The 20,870-nt window shown below is 38.0% G+C and overlaps 1 protein-coding gene across 5 annotated transcripts in view; it reads left to right on the top strand.

Moving 5' to 3' along the window:
• Positions 1-20,870, top strand: part of Kcnh7 (potassium voltage-gated channel subfamily H member 7) — a 489,779-nt gene that overhangs the window by 448,887 nt on the left and 20,022 nt on the right. For 2 of the 5 annotated variants that reach the window (XM_032903394.1, XM_032903391.1), the window contains 3 exons: positions 2,779-3,031; positions 5,950-6,155; positions 6,823-6,904. In XM_032903394.1, the coding sequence (XP_032759285.1) occupies positions 2,779-3,031; positions 5,950-6,155; positions 6,823-6,904 (541 nt within the window). Of the gene's footprint in view, positions 1-2,776; positions 3,032-5,949; positions 6,156-6,822; positions 6,905-20,870 lie in introns of those variants that run through there. The other 3 variants (XM_032903393.1, XM_032903392.1, XM_032903397.1) reach the window with 3 other exon arrangements.

The following is a 20,870-nucleotide window of genomic DNA, read 5'->3' as shown; positions in this document are numbered from 1 at the left end:
ACCTTCAGGTGCTGCAGGGAGTTCCAGGATGACAGGGATTCTAAATTATATTTGTAATGTCCTCCATCAACTGCTTTCACTATGAACCTAAGACAAGCTCCAGCAAAGCTTAAGCCCATGTGAACCAGAACACATAAGAAATAGGAAATAAGATTACAGGGAAATGCCGAGGAAGGGATCCACACACTAATGATGCTCGAGTACAAAACATTTAAACTCTGCTCAGTGAACAGAGAACAAAACTAGTTAAAGAGAACACATCTGTTATTTGGAGGAAAATATGTACTCAGATTTTTTTTTAAAGAATGTAGAAATACATTGTGAGTTGAATGGGTAGTTTACATATGTTACCCTTTTTAATTATGGCCTCAACTGACCCAAAGTTGTGAAGCAAATGTTATTAATTTTTTTGAAAAATAATATATTACGTTGCAGAGAAATAACCACCAAACTCAGAACTGGCAAGTAAAGGGTCAAGAACTTCAGTCCATGTAGTGGAACTAACATGGACCAACACGTAGCCCCTATGACAGGTTTGAAAACCGGAATTGCCATCTCTGTCTCATCTATCTTCCAAATCGAAACATGCCTGCAAATGCGTGTCAGCAGACAAACACACAGAAACACGATGGGATGACTATACTTATGGGTATTTTAAGGAATATGGCAGAAGCAGTTATTTTAAGGTCAATATTAATATTCCAGCTGTATAGGAGAAATAGCTTCCCTCACTTGTGTTTTCGCACAACCAGCTATATTGAAAGACACTTTACCAGCTATATTGAAAGAAAAAGGTCTAATTTGTTGGTATAGTGCTCCATTTGTCTATATTTGGGGCACAAGTTGTCACTTACGAGTTATGCTGAGATTCCAAAAGTGGCTTTCAAGGGAGAAAAAGGACACATGCAGAAGCCAGTAAACACTGGTATTCTTCTCCTGTATAATCCCCAAGGGAAATCACACTGAATTCAGAAAAATAGTGTCCAAACTAAGGTTCTCCAGCTTGGACAACTTGCCAAAAAATTCAATGCAACCATTTCAAATGTAGATGATAGAAGAGCTCAGTTATCCATTGGTTCCCTGAGGACAACTAAGTTTATGTGGGGCCCCGTTAGAGGAACGTAACACCACTAGGCTTCAGAACAGAACCGGGCAATTTCGGGCAAGTTATATTAGAGAGGTTCACCCAAATCTGGCAAACTGGGAGGAGTCTACTCATGCAGATGAAGCCTGAAGTTATAGTCAAGGGAGAATTTGAGGATGCATGCTCAGAAAGTCTTACAAGTGGGAGGTTTGAACTCTACTGGATGCAAGTCAGGTCAGGTTAACAGAAAACCTCCAGGGTGAAAGGGTTAGCAGTATGGAGTTGAGGAAGCAGAGCTCCTGCCTGGCATACTATTTAGCGGCCACATAGGTCAGTACTGTGAAGACTCTAATCTTGGAGCAGAGAAACATGGGTGGGTGAAGTGACTTGCACAAGAGTCAAACTGTGGCAATTTCAAGAAAAAAAAATTTATAGATTTTCTTCCAAAACACATTTTACTCTCTGTAGATGAAGAAAGTAAGGACAAAAAATTAATAATAAAATACTAATATGGCTGCAGTGTTTCACATTTGTTAAAAAAAAATCCTTTCCTGTTACACCATAGTCAATTTGGCAGCTCCATTAAATGGTGGTTTAGTAGACGCTGGGTCCCTGTAGCTGTTATAATATTTCAAACCCTGACAATCATAGTTTGACTCAAATATAACTCAGTTTTAGGTTTATGGACTAAACACATCTGCACTGTCTTATAGCTGAATTTATGATTGCTTTTGGTTAAATTGAATTATATATTAAGGTTGAGCCGATAAATATCAGAAAAAGGGAAAAATCACCTAATGCATGATCAGCCTGTGACTGCTCTGTACAGTGTTCCCCCCATCCACTCTGAAGTATACTGTTTATACTTGCAGGGGAAAGTCAGTATAGAACGTCAAACCTTTGTATGATGCCCCAGAGAATAAGACATAAAGAGCTAACGAAGGGTGACCCCCCAACCCATGGTGTACTGATAATTTTGTAAAAATAACTTTACTCCATTCAAATCGAGGGACATTCATCAAGAAATTTTTGTTTAGCCTGTTCCTTGGGTTTTAAATTAACCAGTAAGCTTTCAAAAAATAGCAACATTTCCATTACTAAAAATCAAACTTTACTTTCAAAGTACATCAACTGTTCTCCCTTCATTTCCAGTGTTTGTCAAAAATTCTAGTGTAAATAATGTGTATAGAAAATGCAACTATTCCAAGTAGAGTTGGCTAAGAACTTTGCTCTGGTTATGATATTTGCAAATGCAATAGCTGCATCGACTTAGATGTAGGTCCATGGTGGACATTTAAATTGCCTTGAAATCGCTTCAAAAGGTGTCTCCTCTTTTGAGTCACATTGCCTTTCACCAGTCTCCTATTGATTGTCACCTTGCGTTCTACCCAAGCACAATATGATACGACATGCCCTAAGGCAGAGGAAAGGAAGCAGTGAGACATGTGTAGACATATTAATGAGACAGCGTTTGCCTTGAGTTGACGATCTGCAGTTAATTCACAGGATAATATGGAGTTCAAACTCCTGACGTGTTTATCAAACCAAGTATTCATTAAGGGATCTGATGTGTTACATATAGACTCTTGTGGCAGTTACTGTACCTGCAGGTCTGTGAGCAAGATATAGACTTTATTTCAAGCTGAACTGTCTGGTGCTCCGGTAGTATCAAACTCTCAATTGTTTCCTTTCAGGTCTTAAAGGGATTTCCGGAATGTTTACAAGCTGACATTTGCCTGCATCTAAACCAGACTTTGCTCCAAAACTGCAAAGCCTTTCGAGGAGCAAGTAAAGGCTGCCTCAGAGCTCTGGCAATGAAGTTCAAAACCACCCATGCCCCTCCAGGAGACACCCTGGTTCACTGTGGGGACGTCCTAACTGCACTGTACTTCTTATCCAGAGGCTCCATTGAAATCCTCAAGGATGACATAGTGGTAGCTATTCTTGGTGAGTGTTTTAGCCTGGGATAATGACAACTTCACCTGGGAGTAGTTGCAACCAATCATTACTTTAGAATGACAGATTAAAAGACTGGTTGATAAGGAGTCTAGCGCTGATCATTTTAAAGCTTTATTTCAATTCAAACGTATATTGAATTAATCTTGCAGAAATGTCTTTTCTGGTTGTCTTAATTTTTGTTTACTATTTAAATATCTTCATGACTCTCTTTAGCTGTTGACGCTATTTAGACATTGAGGCCAAATTGAAAAAAAGAGTCAATTTTTTTTCATGTGTGATCTTGACTTTGGGGTTGATCCCTTAGCATCTTAATATGAAATACTCAATGTAGACATACTAATTAACATGTTTCTACAGTAGCATGAGATAAGCATATATCTAAATAAATTTCATTTATTTACTATATGCTTAGAAAGGAAATTGGAGCCTTATAGAATGAAGTTGTGATTATATTATCAGGGCTAGGGATGATAGGGTACAAAATGAGTAACACATGGTTTTGTATGTAAAGAAAAGTCCATGTTTAGTCTAACCTGTCTCTTTAAAAACAACCCCTGCTTATATGAACTCATAACATTTCTTTGAACTGTTAAGGTGACGAGGAACAGAAAAAGCCAAGTCTATTCTCATTCTCTCTGGCCACATAGCTACAGGGTCAAACTCCATCTCCCAACAGTAACACTACCTCCAGTGTTTGTGAAAATTAACTCTTTGTCCACAGATTTAATATACGGTTCCACTAAATATTAGGCATGTGGGCCTGGAGGTGTAGATTGGAGGCAGAGCCCTTGCCTCGCACAGCAAAGACCCTAGGTTCAAGCCAATCTATCAATCATTCAATTGATATGTGCAGTTGAACGGATTCTTTTCATTCAGCTCTCAGAGCTCACATCTGAGCATTAACTCAGAGTAGTATCTGTTCATTGTTAGACAGAGCCAGAGTCTGGCTCATTGGATGCCAAACAAAGAGGTTTAAATGATCCCCTTGATATTTTGATAATTTTGTTATGATTACAGTTTTTTTTTAAAAAATTCCCCAAATTGAGATGGTGTGAACTTTGATTCCTAAACCAATAAAGAGTCAAGGAATAAAAATAGCCTAAATCATCGTCTCAAGGGAGCGTTTTCTCTGGGCTTGGCACTGACAGCTTCTCTTGGTGTGTTACCATGGAAAGCAGAGGCTGATCTTCAAGCCAGCCTATCATGCCTTCTGGATGATCAACAACTAGTCTCCGTGCTTAGACAACAGTGACTGTAGAGTGCTTCTCAGCACCACAGGCCGTCCTTCTTGTTCATGTACAGTCATGGAAGGTAATTAAAATAAAAGCCCAATGCTAATACCGTTCAAAGCGATAAAAAAAAAGTCTAGACTAAGCCATCCAGACTAAGAACTTCAAGAACTTCTACTTTCCTGTCTTCATTTCCATGTAAGTTAGCATTAAAATTATTATTCATTCTTCCTTTCAAAGGTCTGTAAGTGTTTATTTAAACCATGCCTAATGTCTTCTCTCTAATACAATTTTTATATATTGATATGTTGCTTTTGACTTTTTCTTATTAAGTTCTCAATTTAAAATAAGAACATTCAAACACTTTCTGACTTGTTAGAGTTTTATTTTCATTAAACATCCTTGATAGCTCCCAAAGTTAGAGATATAAAAGCTAACATAATGCATAGAGGATTTTTCTTTTTTAATCTGAAAAGAACCTTGAGAATATGAGAAGAAAGTACTGTTTTGTTTTTTACTGCTACTAATGACCTTTAAAAGTGACTTTATAAAATACCCTACCAGTATTTACTAAGGGCATATGCCACACAAGTACCTTGATACTCAAAAATGGAACAATGGCCATGAAATTGGAAACTATTGGAGGATTCGATACTTAGGCAGATAAAGATATTGATTCTAATGTCAAAATGAATGGATTTTAATCCTGCCTGCTTTTCTTTCCTCCACTCCACCCAACCATAAAGTGATGTGCTAATAAGTTTACCTCTTTAATCTTCTTTCGATATTTACAAATTTTGGATAACAACCGCATCTTTGCAAAATTATTTTGTGGTCAGTGTGATAATCTACACAAACATTTGACACAGAGTCTGGCCCCTATATGGTCCTCAGAAAATAAACTGAATGTCAGACAGCACATGGTTAGGCAGAAGTGATAGAGAGCTGAGAGAGAGGACCACCGTATTTGTGGAAGAACAAAGGACACAAAGTTTCAGAGCAAAGAGAATGTGAGCAAAACCATGATTATATAGAGAGAGGACAACGAACTAAATACTTTAAACACATGAATATATACATTAAAGGCAAATCCAAAACTGGTAAGCTGAAGGAAAAAAGGTACATTGATATCACTTGACCATGTCATTGAGTGCTGAGGAATGGTGGAGCTGATAGTTAGCAAAGGCTCCAGACAGGATCCTGCTCAACAGAAAGATCATGAATCTAACTCATTTTAGTCCCTCAAATTCCTGGACTGACAGCCTCAGAACTCTTCTATCTGGAAGTAGATTTAGGAAACCATATAGCAAGATTTATAACTAGCACTCGGGGGTGTAAGAAAATAATGACATTCTCTAGATTCTACATGTTTAGCAACATAAAGAAATGAAAAAGATTATAACAGAACCAAAGACTTATAACAGCAAAGTTACAGTCAACAAACAATAGGTCCAGACATGGAATTTTGCAGTCCATGAGCCAGTTGGTATAGGATCTCACATTTGAGATCTTTGGTTCAGTGATTTGTCAGTTGATCAGTGTCCCATTCTACTTTTATAAAGAAAAAACGTAATTAATCCCTTTCTTTTTTTCCCATTCTTTCTTTTGTTCTTTCCTCCTCCTCTTCCTCCTCCCCTTTCTCCTCCTCTTCCTCCTCCTCTTTTGGTTAATTTTTAGGAAAAAATGATATCTTTGGAGAAATGGTTCATCTTTACGCCAAGCCTGGCAAGTCTAATGCAGATGTGAGAGCGCTCACGTATTGTGACCTGCATAAGATTCAGCGAGAAGACTTATTAGAGGTCTTGGATATGTATCCGGAATTTTCTGATCACTTTCTGACAAATCTAGAACTGACTTTCAACCTGAGACACGAAAGTGCAAAGGTAGAAATCCAATGTTGATCCGCGCATCTCTGAAATGCCATTCTAAAATCTCCCAAATGCTTCTGAAAGGCAATTTACTGCAGCAAACATTTATCAATATTAATTACCTAGAGAAAAGGCCAGTTGAATATTGAAACTAGTAAATTATAGGGTAGGAATTCAATCCTAAAAGATGTTGAATTATTTTAAAGGGTCAAATAAATTTGACCTTGGAGAAATTCTTATTCTTGGTTTATATATACAGATTATTTGAAGGAAAATGAGTGATTTTAAGGAATTGTTAATTTTCAAAGCTTTTCTCTACATGCTAATGCCGGATCCTAACGTTCTTTTTTTTTTATCTTTATTAACTTGAGTATTTCTTATTTCGGATCCTAATGTTCTTAACTTATAGCTTCTACACAACATGGTTTCCCCCAATAAAATTGTGAAACTACTAGAATCAATCAATCTGTTTTACTATAAATCTGTTTTACAATTTAGAGGCACCTTTCAAGCAAAAAAAAAAAAATGGTAGCTATAGGCCAAAAATGTAGTTCTTGAGATTTAAAGGGTTGAGGGGATACGGCACAGTAAGGAGTTCACTGATCATGCATCATCTTCGTGTTGCATAACTTTCTATGCTTATCTTTGAGTTCCATTAACAAAGGCCGATCTTTTGCTTCAGTCCCAATCCATAAATGATTCTGAAGGGGACACCTGTAAGCTTCGAAGAAGGAGATTGTCCTTTGAAAGCGAAGGCGACAAAGGTAATTAATTCATTCTACTTGCAAGGTTTAATCTACAGCAGATGGTGACTAGCTCTTCCTGAGTAAATGCTTCTGATTACAATACTGAATTCAGTTCATGCTTTGATAGGATAAGGAGAATCGCGTTAGTTCTCAAACTAATATGATCGTTTCTTCTTTGGGAAGTTTGAGTGTTGCATCACTCAACAAAGCTCCTCCATGACTTCAAGGACAACAATAGAGAAACAGGGTAAACTGGTTGAAATTAAAATCAAGTTAGTAACGAGTGATACCTATGACTAACTGTTTGCAGTGGAGTGTTTTGGATATAAGATTTCTCATTTCAAGTCAGGAGTTCAATCCCCACACCAACACCACAAGGATCTATTATGTAGAAGAAGGCACAAAATAGAACTCATCTTCCCTAGGGCATGAGATGACTCCACCCTCAGTCAGGAACAGAAACGAGTGCCCTCTAGTAAAATCAGTCCAGATACAGACACACAAAAGTGTGCCTGGCAACTGAGACAAAGATTTGATGAAGAAATTTGCACTTTGGCTCCTGATGATATCAAGAACATGGTAGTCTTTTCTTTTCCAGACTCACAGAGACACATTGAGTAAATTTTTCCTCATGAATATTCTTTGTTTCATGTCTGTGGCTCACCATGTGTATAAATGTGTAAAGAAGAAAAAAACCCTACCCTCTCCTGGTTTTTACGATTAGGCTGCCTAGTCGGTGAACTTACAAAATCCTCTGCCTGCTATTGCTGGAAATTCATGAAATGTCTCAACATTTTTATATGGGTTATAGGGATTAAATTCATGTCTTCATGCTTATGAAACAAGGACTTTATAGGCAGAGCTCTCTCCTGAGACCTCAGAGTTTCTTAAAATATCTCCTGCTTCATTTATATATATTCATTTATATAATATACTCTTTCTCTCATTAATAGCATATATATTTTTTTTATTTCCTCCTTTCCTCATTTGGGAAGTACAGAAGAACAGAAAAGCTTCAATAATTGTGAATCCCACCTGTTATTTTATGCCTACTTAGACTCTCAAAGGCTTCTCCTTATGCTTCTTTAAAATTCAACTCCTTCTCAATACCTACTGCTTTGCAAATGTTCACACCACCCAAATCTATTCCACAAACATAGGTAGGGTCTTAGCTTGTCAAACTATGCAGAATGTCTAGAGTTACTAAGGCTTGTTATTGCTATTTCTAAAATCTTTACTTTCAAGACTAGGTGCCCATTGCTTCATAAATATCCATCTCTACAACCATAATCTTGAGCCTAGATATCATCATCTGCACCCTTAATACTAAACTAGATTTTAACTAACTCACCTTCCCGTATAAAATTTACTATATTATTTTTTGTTTGTTTCTTCTGCCTATTGGGTCACTGATGAGACTTTTTTCCTAAATCCAATTAAATTTGTGTCACCCACATATCTAAATTCCTCTAAGAACTTCCCTTTCTGTATATTCATTTGTTGTTGCTATAAGTTAAAGTTTATGTTTTTTTCAAGAGTTTCATACATATGTACAATAGTTAAAATATTTCTACTCCTTTCTCTTATCATTCCAACTCTTCTCATGCCCCTGTTCTTTCTCAAATTTATGACTTCATTATATTATTACATATAGACATGAATAAGATATAAATAAAGGTACAGATATAGTTGATAGGTAGGGATAGCTGGTGTTAGGCTGGAACTCCAGAGGAAATGCCATCTGCCCTCCTTTGGCCAATCCTGCCCACTCAGACAATCCCACCCCACCACTTAGAAAATACTCCAGGCTAACATATCATCACTCCTCCTCTGCATTTCTTTTTTTCTCCATCTTTATTAACTTGGGTATTTCTTATTTACATTTCAATTGTTATTCCTTTTCCCGGTTTCCAGGCAAACATCCCCCTAGCCCCTCCCCCTCCCCTTCTATATGGGTGTTCCCCTCCCTATCCTCCCCCCATTACAGCCCTCCCCTCAACAATCACATTCAGTGAGGGTTCAGTCTTGGCAGGACCAAGGGCTTCCCCTTCCACTGGTGCTCTTACTAGGCTATTCATTGCTACCTATGCAGTTGGAGCCCAAGGTCAGTCCATGTATAGTCTTTGGGTAGTGGCTTAGTCCCTGGAAGCTCTGGTTGGTTGGCATTGTTGTTCATATGGGGTCTTGAGCCCCTTCAAGCTCTTTCAGTCCTTTCTCGGATTCCTTCAAAGAGAGTCCTGTTCTCAGTTCAGTGGTTTGCTGCTGGCATTCGCCTATGTATTTGCCCTTTTCTGGCTGTGTCTCTTGGGAGAGATCTATATCCAGTTCCTGTCGGCCTGCACTTCTTTGCTTCATCCATCTTATCTAGTTTGGTGGCTGTATATGTAATGGGCCACATGTGGGGCAGGCTCTGAATGGGTGTTCCTTCAGCCTCTATTCCAAACTTTGCCTCCCTATTCCCTCCCAAGGGTATTCTTGTTCCCCTTTTAAAAAAGGAGTGAAGCATTCACATTTTGGTCATCCTTCTTGAGTTTCATGTGTTCTGTGCATCTAGGGTATTTTGAGCATTTGGGCTAATATCCACTTATCAATGAGTGCATACCATGTGTGTTTTTCTATGATCGGGTTACCTCACTCAGGATGATATTTTCCAGTTCCATCCATTTGCCTATGAATTTCATAAAGTCATTGTTTTTGATAGCTGAGTAATATTCCATTGTGTAGATGTACCACATTTTCTGTGTCCATTCCTCTGTTGAAGGGCATCTGGGTTCTTTCTAGCTTCTGGCTATTATAAATAAGGCTGCTATGAACATAGTGGAGCATATGTCTTTGTTATATGTTGGACCATCTTTTGGGTATATGCCCAAGAGAGGTATAGCTGGGTCCTCAGGTAATTCAATGTCCAATTTTCTGAGGAACCTCCAGACTGATTTCCAGAATGGTTGTACCAGTTTGCAATCCCACCAACAATGGAGGAGTATTCCTCTTTCTCCCCATCCTTGCCCGCATCTGCTGTCACCTGAGTTTTTAATCTTAGCCATTCTGACTGGTGTGAGGTGGAATCTCAGGATTGTTTTATTTTGCATTTCCCTTATGACTAAAGATGTTGAACATTTCTTTAGGTGTTTCTCAGCCATTTGGCATTCCTCAGCTGTGAATTCTTTGTTTAGCTCTGAACCCCATTTTTTAACAACCCATCCAAGAGTGCCTCTCCAGGGCCTCAGTGTTTGACCATGTATGGAAACAATTCCACTCCTAGCTAGCAGGTCATCACTCCTCACCTAAACTCTATAAAACCCCCTTGCTTCAGCCTGGATGTGTGACTTCACTGACCTCTACTTGTGAGATCTGTGAACCCATCCAAGAGTTACCTCCTAATAAGCCTGCCTTTATCTACTTTTAATCTGGTCTAATCTTACCTATATCTACATCACTGATGGAGAAAAAAGTCTATCAGATAGATATATGATAGATAGATAGATAGATAGATAGATAGATAGATAGATAGATAGATAGATAGATAGATATAATAGACAGAGAGACAGAGAGATGATAGACAGATGGACAATCTAGAGTCCAGTTAGTGTGATGGTACATACATAAACGTATTTAGGACTGAAAATTTTGGATTGGATAATCTAGGAAGGGCTCATGCTTGAAGAGAAAAGATTCTCCTGGTCTGTATATTGTTCATAGATCTGGCTTTTCCCTTCTTCTTTTGAGTCTTTTATTTCATATTATCATCCCCTTTATTCACATCAGCTTTTCTACTTTGCCACTCAGTTCATTAACTCTGAAGCTTTTATTTCAGTTGTAGTTATTCAAAATGCAATTTCTCAGTGTTATCTACCTGTGAATTGTAAACTTCATAGAAATGGGATGTACTGGTTCTCAGAAACTTGGATGCTTGGCATGTGTGCAATAATATCTATTGAAATTATGAATAAGCCAGGCAGAATGACACATGTCCATAACCCTAATACTCAGGAGCCAAAGCAAGAGGATTGGAGTTTGTAGACCAGATTAAGCCACTGGAAAAAGGAGAATGAAGAAGAGGAGGAGAAGCCCAAATGGAATACTATGAATAACCTTTTTCTTCCTCCTTTTTGTCTTTTAATTTCAAGTTCTCAGCTATATTCCCTTGGAGTATTTCCCCTTGGGAATATCATCTACTAGGTTGATATACAATTTTAGTGAATTGAACTCTCTCTTTTTTAGAACTTTAATTATTTTATTTATTTACATCCCAGTCATTTCCCCCCTCCCAGTTCCCCCGCCCACAATTCCTCATCCTGCTCCCCCCACCTTCCTCCAAAAGTGTGTTCCACATCCAGGCCTTCCCCTTCCCTGGGGCCTCAAGTTTCTCAAGGGTTATCTTCTAACACTAAAGCCAGACCAGACAGACCTCTGCTACATATGTGCTAGGGGCCTCAGACTGGCCCATGTATGTTCCTGGTTGATGGCTCAATCCCTGGGAGCTTCCTGGAGTCCTTGTGAGTTGAGACTCCTGGTCTTCCTATAGGGTCACCCCCCTTCAGCTTCTTCAATCCTTCCCCTAATTAAACCATAGGAGTTCCCAACTTCAGTCTAATACTTGGGTATAAGTATGTGTCTGTCTCAGTCAGCTGTTGGTAGAACCTCTCAGAGCACAGCCATGCCAGGCTCCTGTCTGCAAGCACATCATAACATCAATAATAGTGTCAGGCCTTGGAGCCTCCACTTCCCATGAGATGGATCACAAGTCAGGCTGGTCATTGGACTGCCTTTCCTTCAGTCTCTTCTCTGTTTTTGTCCCTGGGGTTCTTTTAGACAGGGATAATTCTGGGTCAGAAATTTTGACTATGAGTTAGTAAAGTAGTCTCTCCACTTGAGACCCTGTCTATCTACTGGAGTAGATTCTTCAAGTTCCTTCTATCCAATATTGGGCATTTTGGCTAAGGTCATCTCCATTGAATACTGAGAGTCTTTCACCCTTCCTGATCTCTGGTGCATTCCAGAGGGTTTCCCGCCCACCCTCCAAGGCTGCTTATTTCTGTTCATACTCCTGACCTTCTGGGCTTCTCTCCTGTTCCTCCCCCCTTACCTGATCCTGTTCCCCCTTTCATCTCCCCTCTTCCATAAGGTCCCTCCCTCCCTCTGCCTCCCTTGGTTGTTTTCTTCCCCCTTCTAAGTAGGACTGAAGCATCCTCACTTAGGCCTTTCTGTTTGTTATACTTCGTACAGTCTGTGGGTTGTGTCCTAGGTATTCTGCACTGTTTGGTTAATATCCACTAATCAGTGAGTACAGACCATGCATGTCATTTTGGGTCTCAGGATGATATTTTCTCCATTCATTTGCCTGCAAAATTCATGATGCCGTCCTTTTTTAATAGTTGAATACTAAGTATGCCATTGCATAAATGAACCACATTTCTGTATCCATTCTTCAGTTGAGAGACATCTGACTTGTTCCCATATTCTGGTTTTGATGAATGTGGTGGACCATGTGTTCTTGTGGTATGGTGGGGCATCTTTTGGGTATAGGCCCCAAAATGGTATAGTTGGGTCTTCAGGTAGAAATATTTCCAATTTTCTGAGGAAATGCCAGATTGATTTCCAGAGTAGTTATTCCAGTTTGTCAACCCACAAGCAGTGAAGTAGTATTCCTCTTCCTCCACATCTTTGCCAGCATGGACTACCACTTGAGTTTCTGACCTTAGCCATTCTGATTGATGTGAGGTGAATCTCTGGGTCATTTTGATTTACATTTCTCTGATGACTAAGAACTTTGAATATTTCTTTAAGTGGTTCTCAGCTGTTCAAGATTTCTCTGTTGTAAATTCTGTTTACATCTTTTGATTGGGTTGTTTACGTTTTGGTGGTCAGCTTCTTGAATTTTTTACATATTTTAGATATTAGCCCTCTAATGAACGTGGAGTTAGTGACAATCTGTGGGTTGCCAACTTGTCTTATTGACTATGTTCTTTGACTTACAGAAGTTTTCCAGTTTCATGAGATCCCATTTATCAATTCTTGATCTTGAGTGAGCCATTGGAGTTCTGTTTAGGAAATTTCCACCTCAAGGCTCTTTCCAATTTTTTCTTCTATTAGATTGAGTGTATCTGGTTTTATGTTGAGGTCCTTGATTGGGTTATTTGGTTTTTGGAAGTTAAGTTCTTGAGTTCTTTATATATTTTGGATATTAGCCTTCTATTGGATGTAGGGTTAGAAAATGGAAAAATCTCCCACTCTCATGGATAGGAAAGATTAACATAGTGAAAATGGCCATTTTACCAAAAGCAATCTTCAGATTCAATGCAATCCCCATCAAAATTCCAGCACAATTCTTCACATATACAGAAAGAGCAATTCTCAGCTTCATATGGGAGGGGAAAAAAAGGATAGCCAAAAGAATTCTCAACAATAAAAGAACTTCTGGGGGAATCACCATCCCCGACCTCAAACTGTACTATAAAGCAATAGTAATAAAAACTGCATGGTATTCCTACAGAGACAGGCAGGTAGATCAATGGAACAGAATTGAAGACCCAGAAATAAACCCATATGCCTATGGTCACTTGATCAAAGAAGCCAAAAGCATACAGTGGAAAAAAGAAAGCACCTTCAATAAATGGTGTTGATTTAACTGGTAGTCTATATATAGAAGAATGAAAATAGATCCATATTTATTACCTTGCACAAAGCTCAAGTCCTAGTGGATCAAGAACCGCAATGTAAAACTAGATATACTGACCCTGATAGAAGGGAAAGTGGGAAAGAGTCTCAAAATCATTGGCACAGGGGGAAATTTCCTGGACAGAAAACCAATGGCTGAGGCTATAATATCAATAATTGATAATGAGACCTCAAGAAACGGAAAGGCTTCTGTAAAGCAAAAGATACTCAATGGGACAAGTCGGCAACCTACAGATGGGGGGGGGAATCTTCACTAAGTGCTCTCTCTTTTTGGTTCTTCTCCGCCCCCCCCCAGACTGGGGACAAACCCAGGGCTTTGCACTTCCTAGGCAAGCGCTAAATCCCCAACCCCTGTTATTTATTTATTTTTTTTGGTTATTTTTTTTTGCTCTCTCTTTTGTGTGCATTGTTTCTGTGCTCTCGCATATGTTATTCATTGAAAGAGAATTTTCATCCCTTTTTAAAACAAGCTTTCCCAAGCACAAGTATACATTCACAACTCAGAGTCAGACCAGACCATTTTTCAATTCCTAAATTATGGTTTTCGATAGATTTAACGTGAGCATTTCTTAATCACTTTAAATGCAAAAGGATTTTATTATGAATTCCTAAGGTACATTCCTCGTATAATACTGTCAAAGCCTACCCTGTGTTTGTACTATTGGCATAATTGTTTCTTCTTTCTTTACCACCCTCTAGATGCCGTTAGGAAAAAGAGAAACAAAAACATCTGATAAGTGTTGTTTGTCTTGGGTCAATAGTTGAATCATTTAACCAACTGCATAAAGTATTCATAAATAGGCAAATTATTTTCTGCAGTGACCTTCTTTACTCTATCAGTGACTTTTTTCTAAAACAGCACCACTGATGTCAAGCTGTTTCCATAGACCTAATCTAATTCCCTCATCCTGGTGTTAATCTCATGGTTTTATCTCACTGGAAATAAGGAACAGCCTGGTGATGTAGCCTGTGTAGTATTGTTTCCAATAGGGTTGAAGATTTATTAAATCCACTTTCAAACTTGTTCACTTTCCCCATTCTCAAAGCAAATAATCTTATATTTTTATCTTCTGATAAGGCCCTGAAATCATGTCCCAATTCACACTGTTCACACACCCAGACATTTCTATTGATGTTTAAGACATTCTCTTTAACCTCAGCCTTAGTCTTTGAGATCTATTTTATATAAAGTGTAGATGGCAAGAGATTTGCCTTCCTGTATCATTCTGAAGTTTCCTGGCGAGCCAGTGTGTTAGCGTGAGTTGGACAATGAGAAACAAGAGCTTCACGGCTTCTGTCAAAGTCTTCAGGAATCTAGGCTGCTACTGGCAAGTGCAAATTTTGCTGAAAGCAATTTAGTCCCCATCACTCTAATCTTAGGTGACCTTTCATGCCACATCTTGTGACATAAAATTATTTTTTAGAAAGCACACATGCACACACACACACACACACACACACACACACACACACACACACAGGAGAGAGAGGGGAAGGGGGAAGGGGAGGAGGAAAAAGAGGTCAGTATACAAGAATAGAGAATTTCCAGAGCATTCCCTAAAACTGAAGGACCTTAAGCTATATAAAGTAAAAGCTTCCCAGGGTATACACCAATGATTTTAGTGTTAGCTTACTGACGAGTCCTTGAATGTTGAATTCCAAGAGTATTAATGTCTTATGAAATTGACTGGCAGAGACACCATGGACAAGAAGTACCTGAGGTCAGGAAACAGGCAGACTGAGAAAAGTCCTACATAGTTTCTCACTGCCCACTCAACATGACCCTGGAAGTTCTTGGCTTTCAGCCCTTACCATGTCCAACTTGATATGCAAATAGAGCATATTTAAAGAAGTGGCCAGAACCTCTGCCAAGTTGAATTAAGCATAATGAATTTGTTGATGCTGGTGGTTTGTCTGTATGAACTTCAGATTTTTTTCTAAGGAAATAAATGTACATTCCAACAGGAAAAAAAATTCCTTTTTTAACTTCTGGTACTCAAGTACCTAGGATCGCTTATGTAACTAGGGTCAGAAAAGGTAGAGATGTTAGAGTTCCCAAGATGGAAGTAGAATCTTCTTGCTACATAAAGCAAAGGAAAAGAAAAAGATAACTCAGCAATGTATTCTGTTGTCATGGAAATTGAAATGGCTGGTCAAATGACCAAAACAATGGAAAAAAATCACTTCTACTTAACTGGTCTACAAAGTTAGACTATGCTTACTCCTGAGTTTGCTAAAGTGATGAATTGGGTTTAGAAATACTCTTACAAAGTTATAATGTATACGTTGAGTAAAACACACTCCATATTGGTAAAGTGGAATGCAGATTAACACAGAAAAGATAGTATGGATAGGATATTATAAAATATGTAGTTGCATGCCCACAAACATATATGTACATATATACACCAATAGGATGTACATGATCCAATATTTGGAGTGTGCTGTTCAACTCTTATAGATAAGAGTGTGTAAAAGTAATCACTAACAAATGATTAGAGTACCAATGACCATTAGTAATCTAGTAATGGCAGCAATGTTGTGGATATGTCAATCATCCTCTTACTTATACAACAGTGAGCATCTGAAATATACTAAATGCTCAGTTATTTTACTCAAATCATATTTTTTAAAAATTTGTCTCCACTTAGAAGAGAACTTTTTTCACTAAGTAACAAAGAGACCAATAAAACATTCTAAATTACAGCTCCTATCCATCTACGCTTTTCAAATTTTGTTACATCCTTTTTATTGGATAGCAGAGAAAAGATTTCTACTGAATTCTGAAAAACTTGGTTTTCCATTTTTGTAGCAAATTGTGAGCTGGAAAGAAAATGATTATTTAGAAAGGGGGACTGTTTAATTGGTTTTACTACTTAGAAACTGCTGATGTTATAAAACAAACAAACAAAAAAAACCACTATGACTTACTGTACCTGCTGATACTGTGAATTTCTATGAAAATGAACTGCTGGGGAATTTTTCACCTAAAGCCTGGGTTACCTGGAATCATTATCAAAGGAGGAAGAAACAAAACGTGTGACCCCCCAAAGACAGATCTAGCTTGGCCATATGTGCTCAAGTTCCCAGTCAGAATCAGCAAAGTACCTACCTTGACTTCCACTCATCCTTTGTGGACCTGTTTTCCTACCTCCTTTTCCAAGACTGTTAAGACAAACTATACAGTAAATAACTAGCCTCAATTAAGTTCCATCTGAAAAATGTGTGGGATCAGAAACAAAATAAGCACTCGTAGTGTGTACTGCTTTGATCATGTCTACTTAATCAGCTCCCTATGACACAGGACTCCAGCACTGTCGTAATCACAGGGAAGTTTATTATCGATAATGAAGTGCTAAAAACTAAATATGGAAAGCAGTAATAAATATGGAAACAATACAAGAGAAAAAGTGTTGGAATGTGTGCCTGTGACAACCAAATGGGTGGAAATCATTGAAAGTATACTTCTCATTTCTGTCCAGTGGACATAGTTGCTCCTACGTACTGTAATCCTAAAAGTAGGAAACAGAGACTGACATTTTAAATGAAAAAATTTACAATTGCAGAGAACACCTTCTAAGCGCCTTAAACTCATTACCACTCTTATTTCTATTGGTAACTATAGATATTTTCACTTTATACATTTAGTGATTTCATATATGAGCTATAATCCACTATATTTTAAACATATTCCTCCAAAATAATATGACATCAGTGAAATCAGCTGAAGAAGTTATTGGGTGCATGGTTAAACTTTATTTTATGAGAAGGCAAGATATAAATCTATAATTTTTTTTAAAAAATCAACCATTTGAATAAATAGGCTAAATAATTTGATGTCTTGGTTCTGAGTTATCTTTCTCAAAAATAAATGATTTCCAGTCATGGTGATATATGCATATAATCCCAAAAATTGGGATTTGTTTGTAATATATGGATTATAGATATAGATATGGATGTGGATATGGATGTGGATGTATATACATTTATATATATATATAATAAGATATAGATAGATAGATAGATATTAAAGATATAGATGTGGATATGGACATGGATGAGGATGTGGATGTAGATAGATATAGATATAGATATAGATATAGAGATGTAGATTAGATAGAGATGAGACAAATATAGAGATAGAGAGAGCTAGAGATATACAAACCCCTGTCAACTTTTCTGCCTCTGGACCTGGGATCTGAAGACCTGAAAGGATGGGTCAAATAATAGTCTAGTCCTGTAGACGATCTTATCACAGTTTCAGTGTACTTTTATTAGGAATGTAAAAAAAAAAAAGCAATGATCAAAGTAAGGTTGTTTGAGTTCAGAAAATCATGTAAATGGCCATTAGTAAGCACATACCAACTGTTCACAGAACTTTCCCAAGACAGACCAACTTCAACACAATATGCAGAAACATACTATAGATTGTATCTGGGAAAGCACTAAAAAAAAAAAAAAAAAAAAAAAAAAGGCAGAATGCCAGGTCCAGACTCAGGGTGCATTAAAGACAATACTCATCATATCTTTTCACCAAACTAGTTTCTAAATTATGTTCTGATATCCAACAAGAATGAATATTTGAATGTAAATGTTTGCCACAGGAGGCGTGAAATCATGTCCAAAACACAATACAGGGAACCACAACACACTTGAGATAAAGGCCCTCTGCCTTTTTCCCTGGATCCTCTCTCACAGTTTCCCCAAGGCACTGTTCACCATGCATCATTCTTCTGACCGTGTTCCGACACTGACACTCCCCATTAACAAATAGTTATCTAATTTTTATTACCCATTATGTTTGTGAAACTTTTCTTTCCTTTTACAATCTTTGGAATCAAAAGCAAAAGCTACATACAACTGTAATATATAATGAGACATTTGAATATTCGTGCACACACAGAGAAGGGGGGAGAAGGAGAGGGAGAACAAAAACAGTGATTCCCATAATCAAGTTTTTCATTATAGCCATAACTTCTTTCCTCCATGTGGAAAGAACATTTAAGGTCTTCTCTTAGCAAGTGTTAAGCACACTACACATTCACATCCTTATCCTGCTGAACTTCAGATGTTGCTTATCCTGTATAAAACTGTGCATCCTTAGACAACTCCCCAAATAACTGATATTTTTAGCTTGTAAGTCTCTTTAATCTTGTATTTGTATGGAAACCTACATTAGGTTCCCCTTCCAAGCCTCTGAAGCTACAGAGAACCTAAAGTACTTGAAGACAAGAAATTTATTCCTGCCTCTAACTTCCTAATGAAATGTTTTCTAAACTGTCTGGCTAGAGGCTACTCAGATTAGCTCCAAATTGTCACCAGAGGGAATCATAAAACCCAAAGGCCTAGAGAGCCCATTAAATGTCTCTCTTTGACCAAGAGTTATGTCTCCCTGTCGGATCTGACTAACACAAGTTGTAATCAATCTGAAAGGAAGAACTTGTAAAAGATGGAAGGGGTTTAAGTATTTATTCCCAGACATTTTGATGAGGGGGCTATTTGTATTATCATTTGTAAAACAGCTGGGTCAGCCATTCCATCAACAAGTTTAAATCCATGAATTTGAATTCACTCTGAAGTTACAGAGAAACCTATGAGGAAAGCCATGCATGTCATAGGATGCCCTGTGAGAGAAGAAAGAAGTGAAAAGTCTTGTCAGCTCATAGAAATGGGAGAAGAAAAACCTACAACAAAGACTTACAGTCATCTGATTCAGAAAGCAAGTGTGGAACTTAAACAAGCAGAAAATAAAATGCCTTCTTTATAAATGTTGGTAGCAGGTGGTTATGTTATCTCTTATCTAGAAAAGACAAAATTTCCTCAGATCTCTTTAGAATATAACCTCTATATCTACAATGTTTTCCTGGCACGCAGAAGATGAGGAGAATGCAGAAAAGTGCTCCATGGTGCTGTTTAATGGCTATCAAATAATTCAGTTTTTCTCCAAAAAGGCAGAAATGGAACAGGCCATCAAAATCTAGTACTAGACGTCTAATAACAGCGTTTCAACAGCTCAATCACATGAATTACACCTGCCAGAATCCGGACTGAACATGACAGTTTCTATTTTCAGTCTACAAGTGGATTGTCATTTCCATTTCTACATCGTAGCATAAAAAATGAACTTTTAATTTAGCTAGTATTCAACAGGGAAGCTTGTTTTGGGGAGGCTCCATCAAAGCAGCTGTTCACAGAGGCAGCCATAATCTAGTGAAACGTTTGAGAACATCAACCTTTTCCGATTTATTTCATTATTCATTTACCTGCACTTCTTGCTAGGAGTATTTCTGTGATAAAATACTGGGCCAGTTTGAAGAGGAAGGAATTTAATTGGCTTGCAGCTTAATGTCCGTCACTGAAGCATGGAGACGTTTCTTACAACCCAGAACTGCCTGCCTTCTCAGGAGCAGAACCTCTCACAGTGGACAGGGTCCTCCTGCATCAATCATTAAGACAGAAAATTCCCCACAGGCCATTCTGAGGAAGACAGAATGGTTCTGAGATTTCCTCTTCTTAGATGACTCTAGTTGTTATAAAGCTGACAAAAAAAAACCCAACCCCCCCCAAAAAAAACAAAAAACAAAAAAGAACCCACGCTAAATAGTACAAGTGAATATGAAATAATTATCTGTATATGTGAAATCATTTGCATCTTTAGACTATTGTATTGAATATTAGTAATCCATTACTCACCCAGTCTGTGTACCTCTCCTAAGTTGAAACCAGCCTGTTTTAATCCATCCATGTTAACCCATTATGTCTTGTGTCTAAGTAACTGATATCAAACCATGAGTTAGTAAGTTAAGGTTGGGTTTTTATAGAAGGTGAGACTGAATATTTTTCCGTGGATAGCCAGAATGTACGTATACTAAGTGTGTAGCTTGCACCCACATGAGCCAGAAGAACGTGTGAGGTCTGTAGAGTTTCATATGGTTTCAAGGCACCATGTGAATGCTTGGAACCCGACCTTTCAAAAATCAACAAATATTCATAACTGTTGAGACTTCTCTCCAACCTCCATGTGTAGGGATTTAAATAACAGAGAACTACAAACCAGAATGTGACCAAGTAGGCTACCCTTCTGTGGTACATCCTGTCTACTGTTACTCATACTTGGATGAGTCAGGCACTTGAATGAATGGCTGGTTTAACTTAAATTGGGTTCCTCTTAGGGACCCATGTTATAGTGATAAAGAATGTCAAGAAGATGGAAATCTTGAGTTCATATAAATTCCACTCTGTTCTGACTATTAAATGAGGAAGGGAGCTGGAAACGCATGCTGTGAAAGTGTAGAACAGTAAAAAC

The sequence above is a fragment of the Rattus rattus genome, chromosome 5 (genome assembly GCF_011064425.1).
Source record: "Rattus rattus isolate New Zealand chromosome 5, Rrattus_CSIRO_v1, whole genome shotgun sequence".
In the NCBI taxonomy this organism is placed as follows: domain Eukaryota; kingdom Metazoa; phylum Chordata; class Mammalia; order Rodentia; family Muridae; genus Rattus; species Rattus rattus.
The sequence above is the reverse complement of the archived record's forward strand: the minus strand, read 5'-3'. Positions and strand labels throughout refer to the sequence as shown.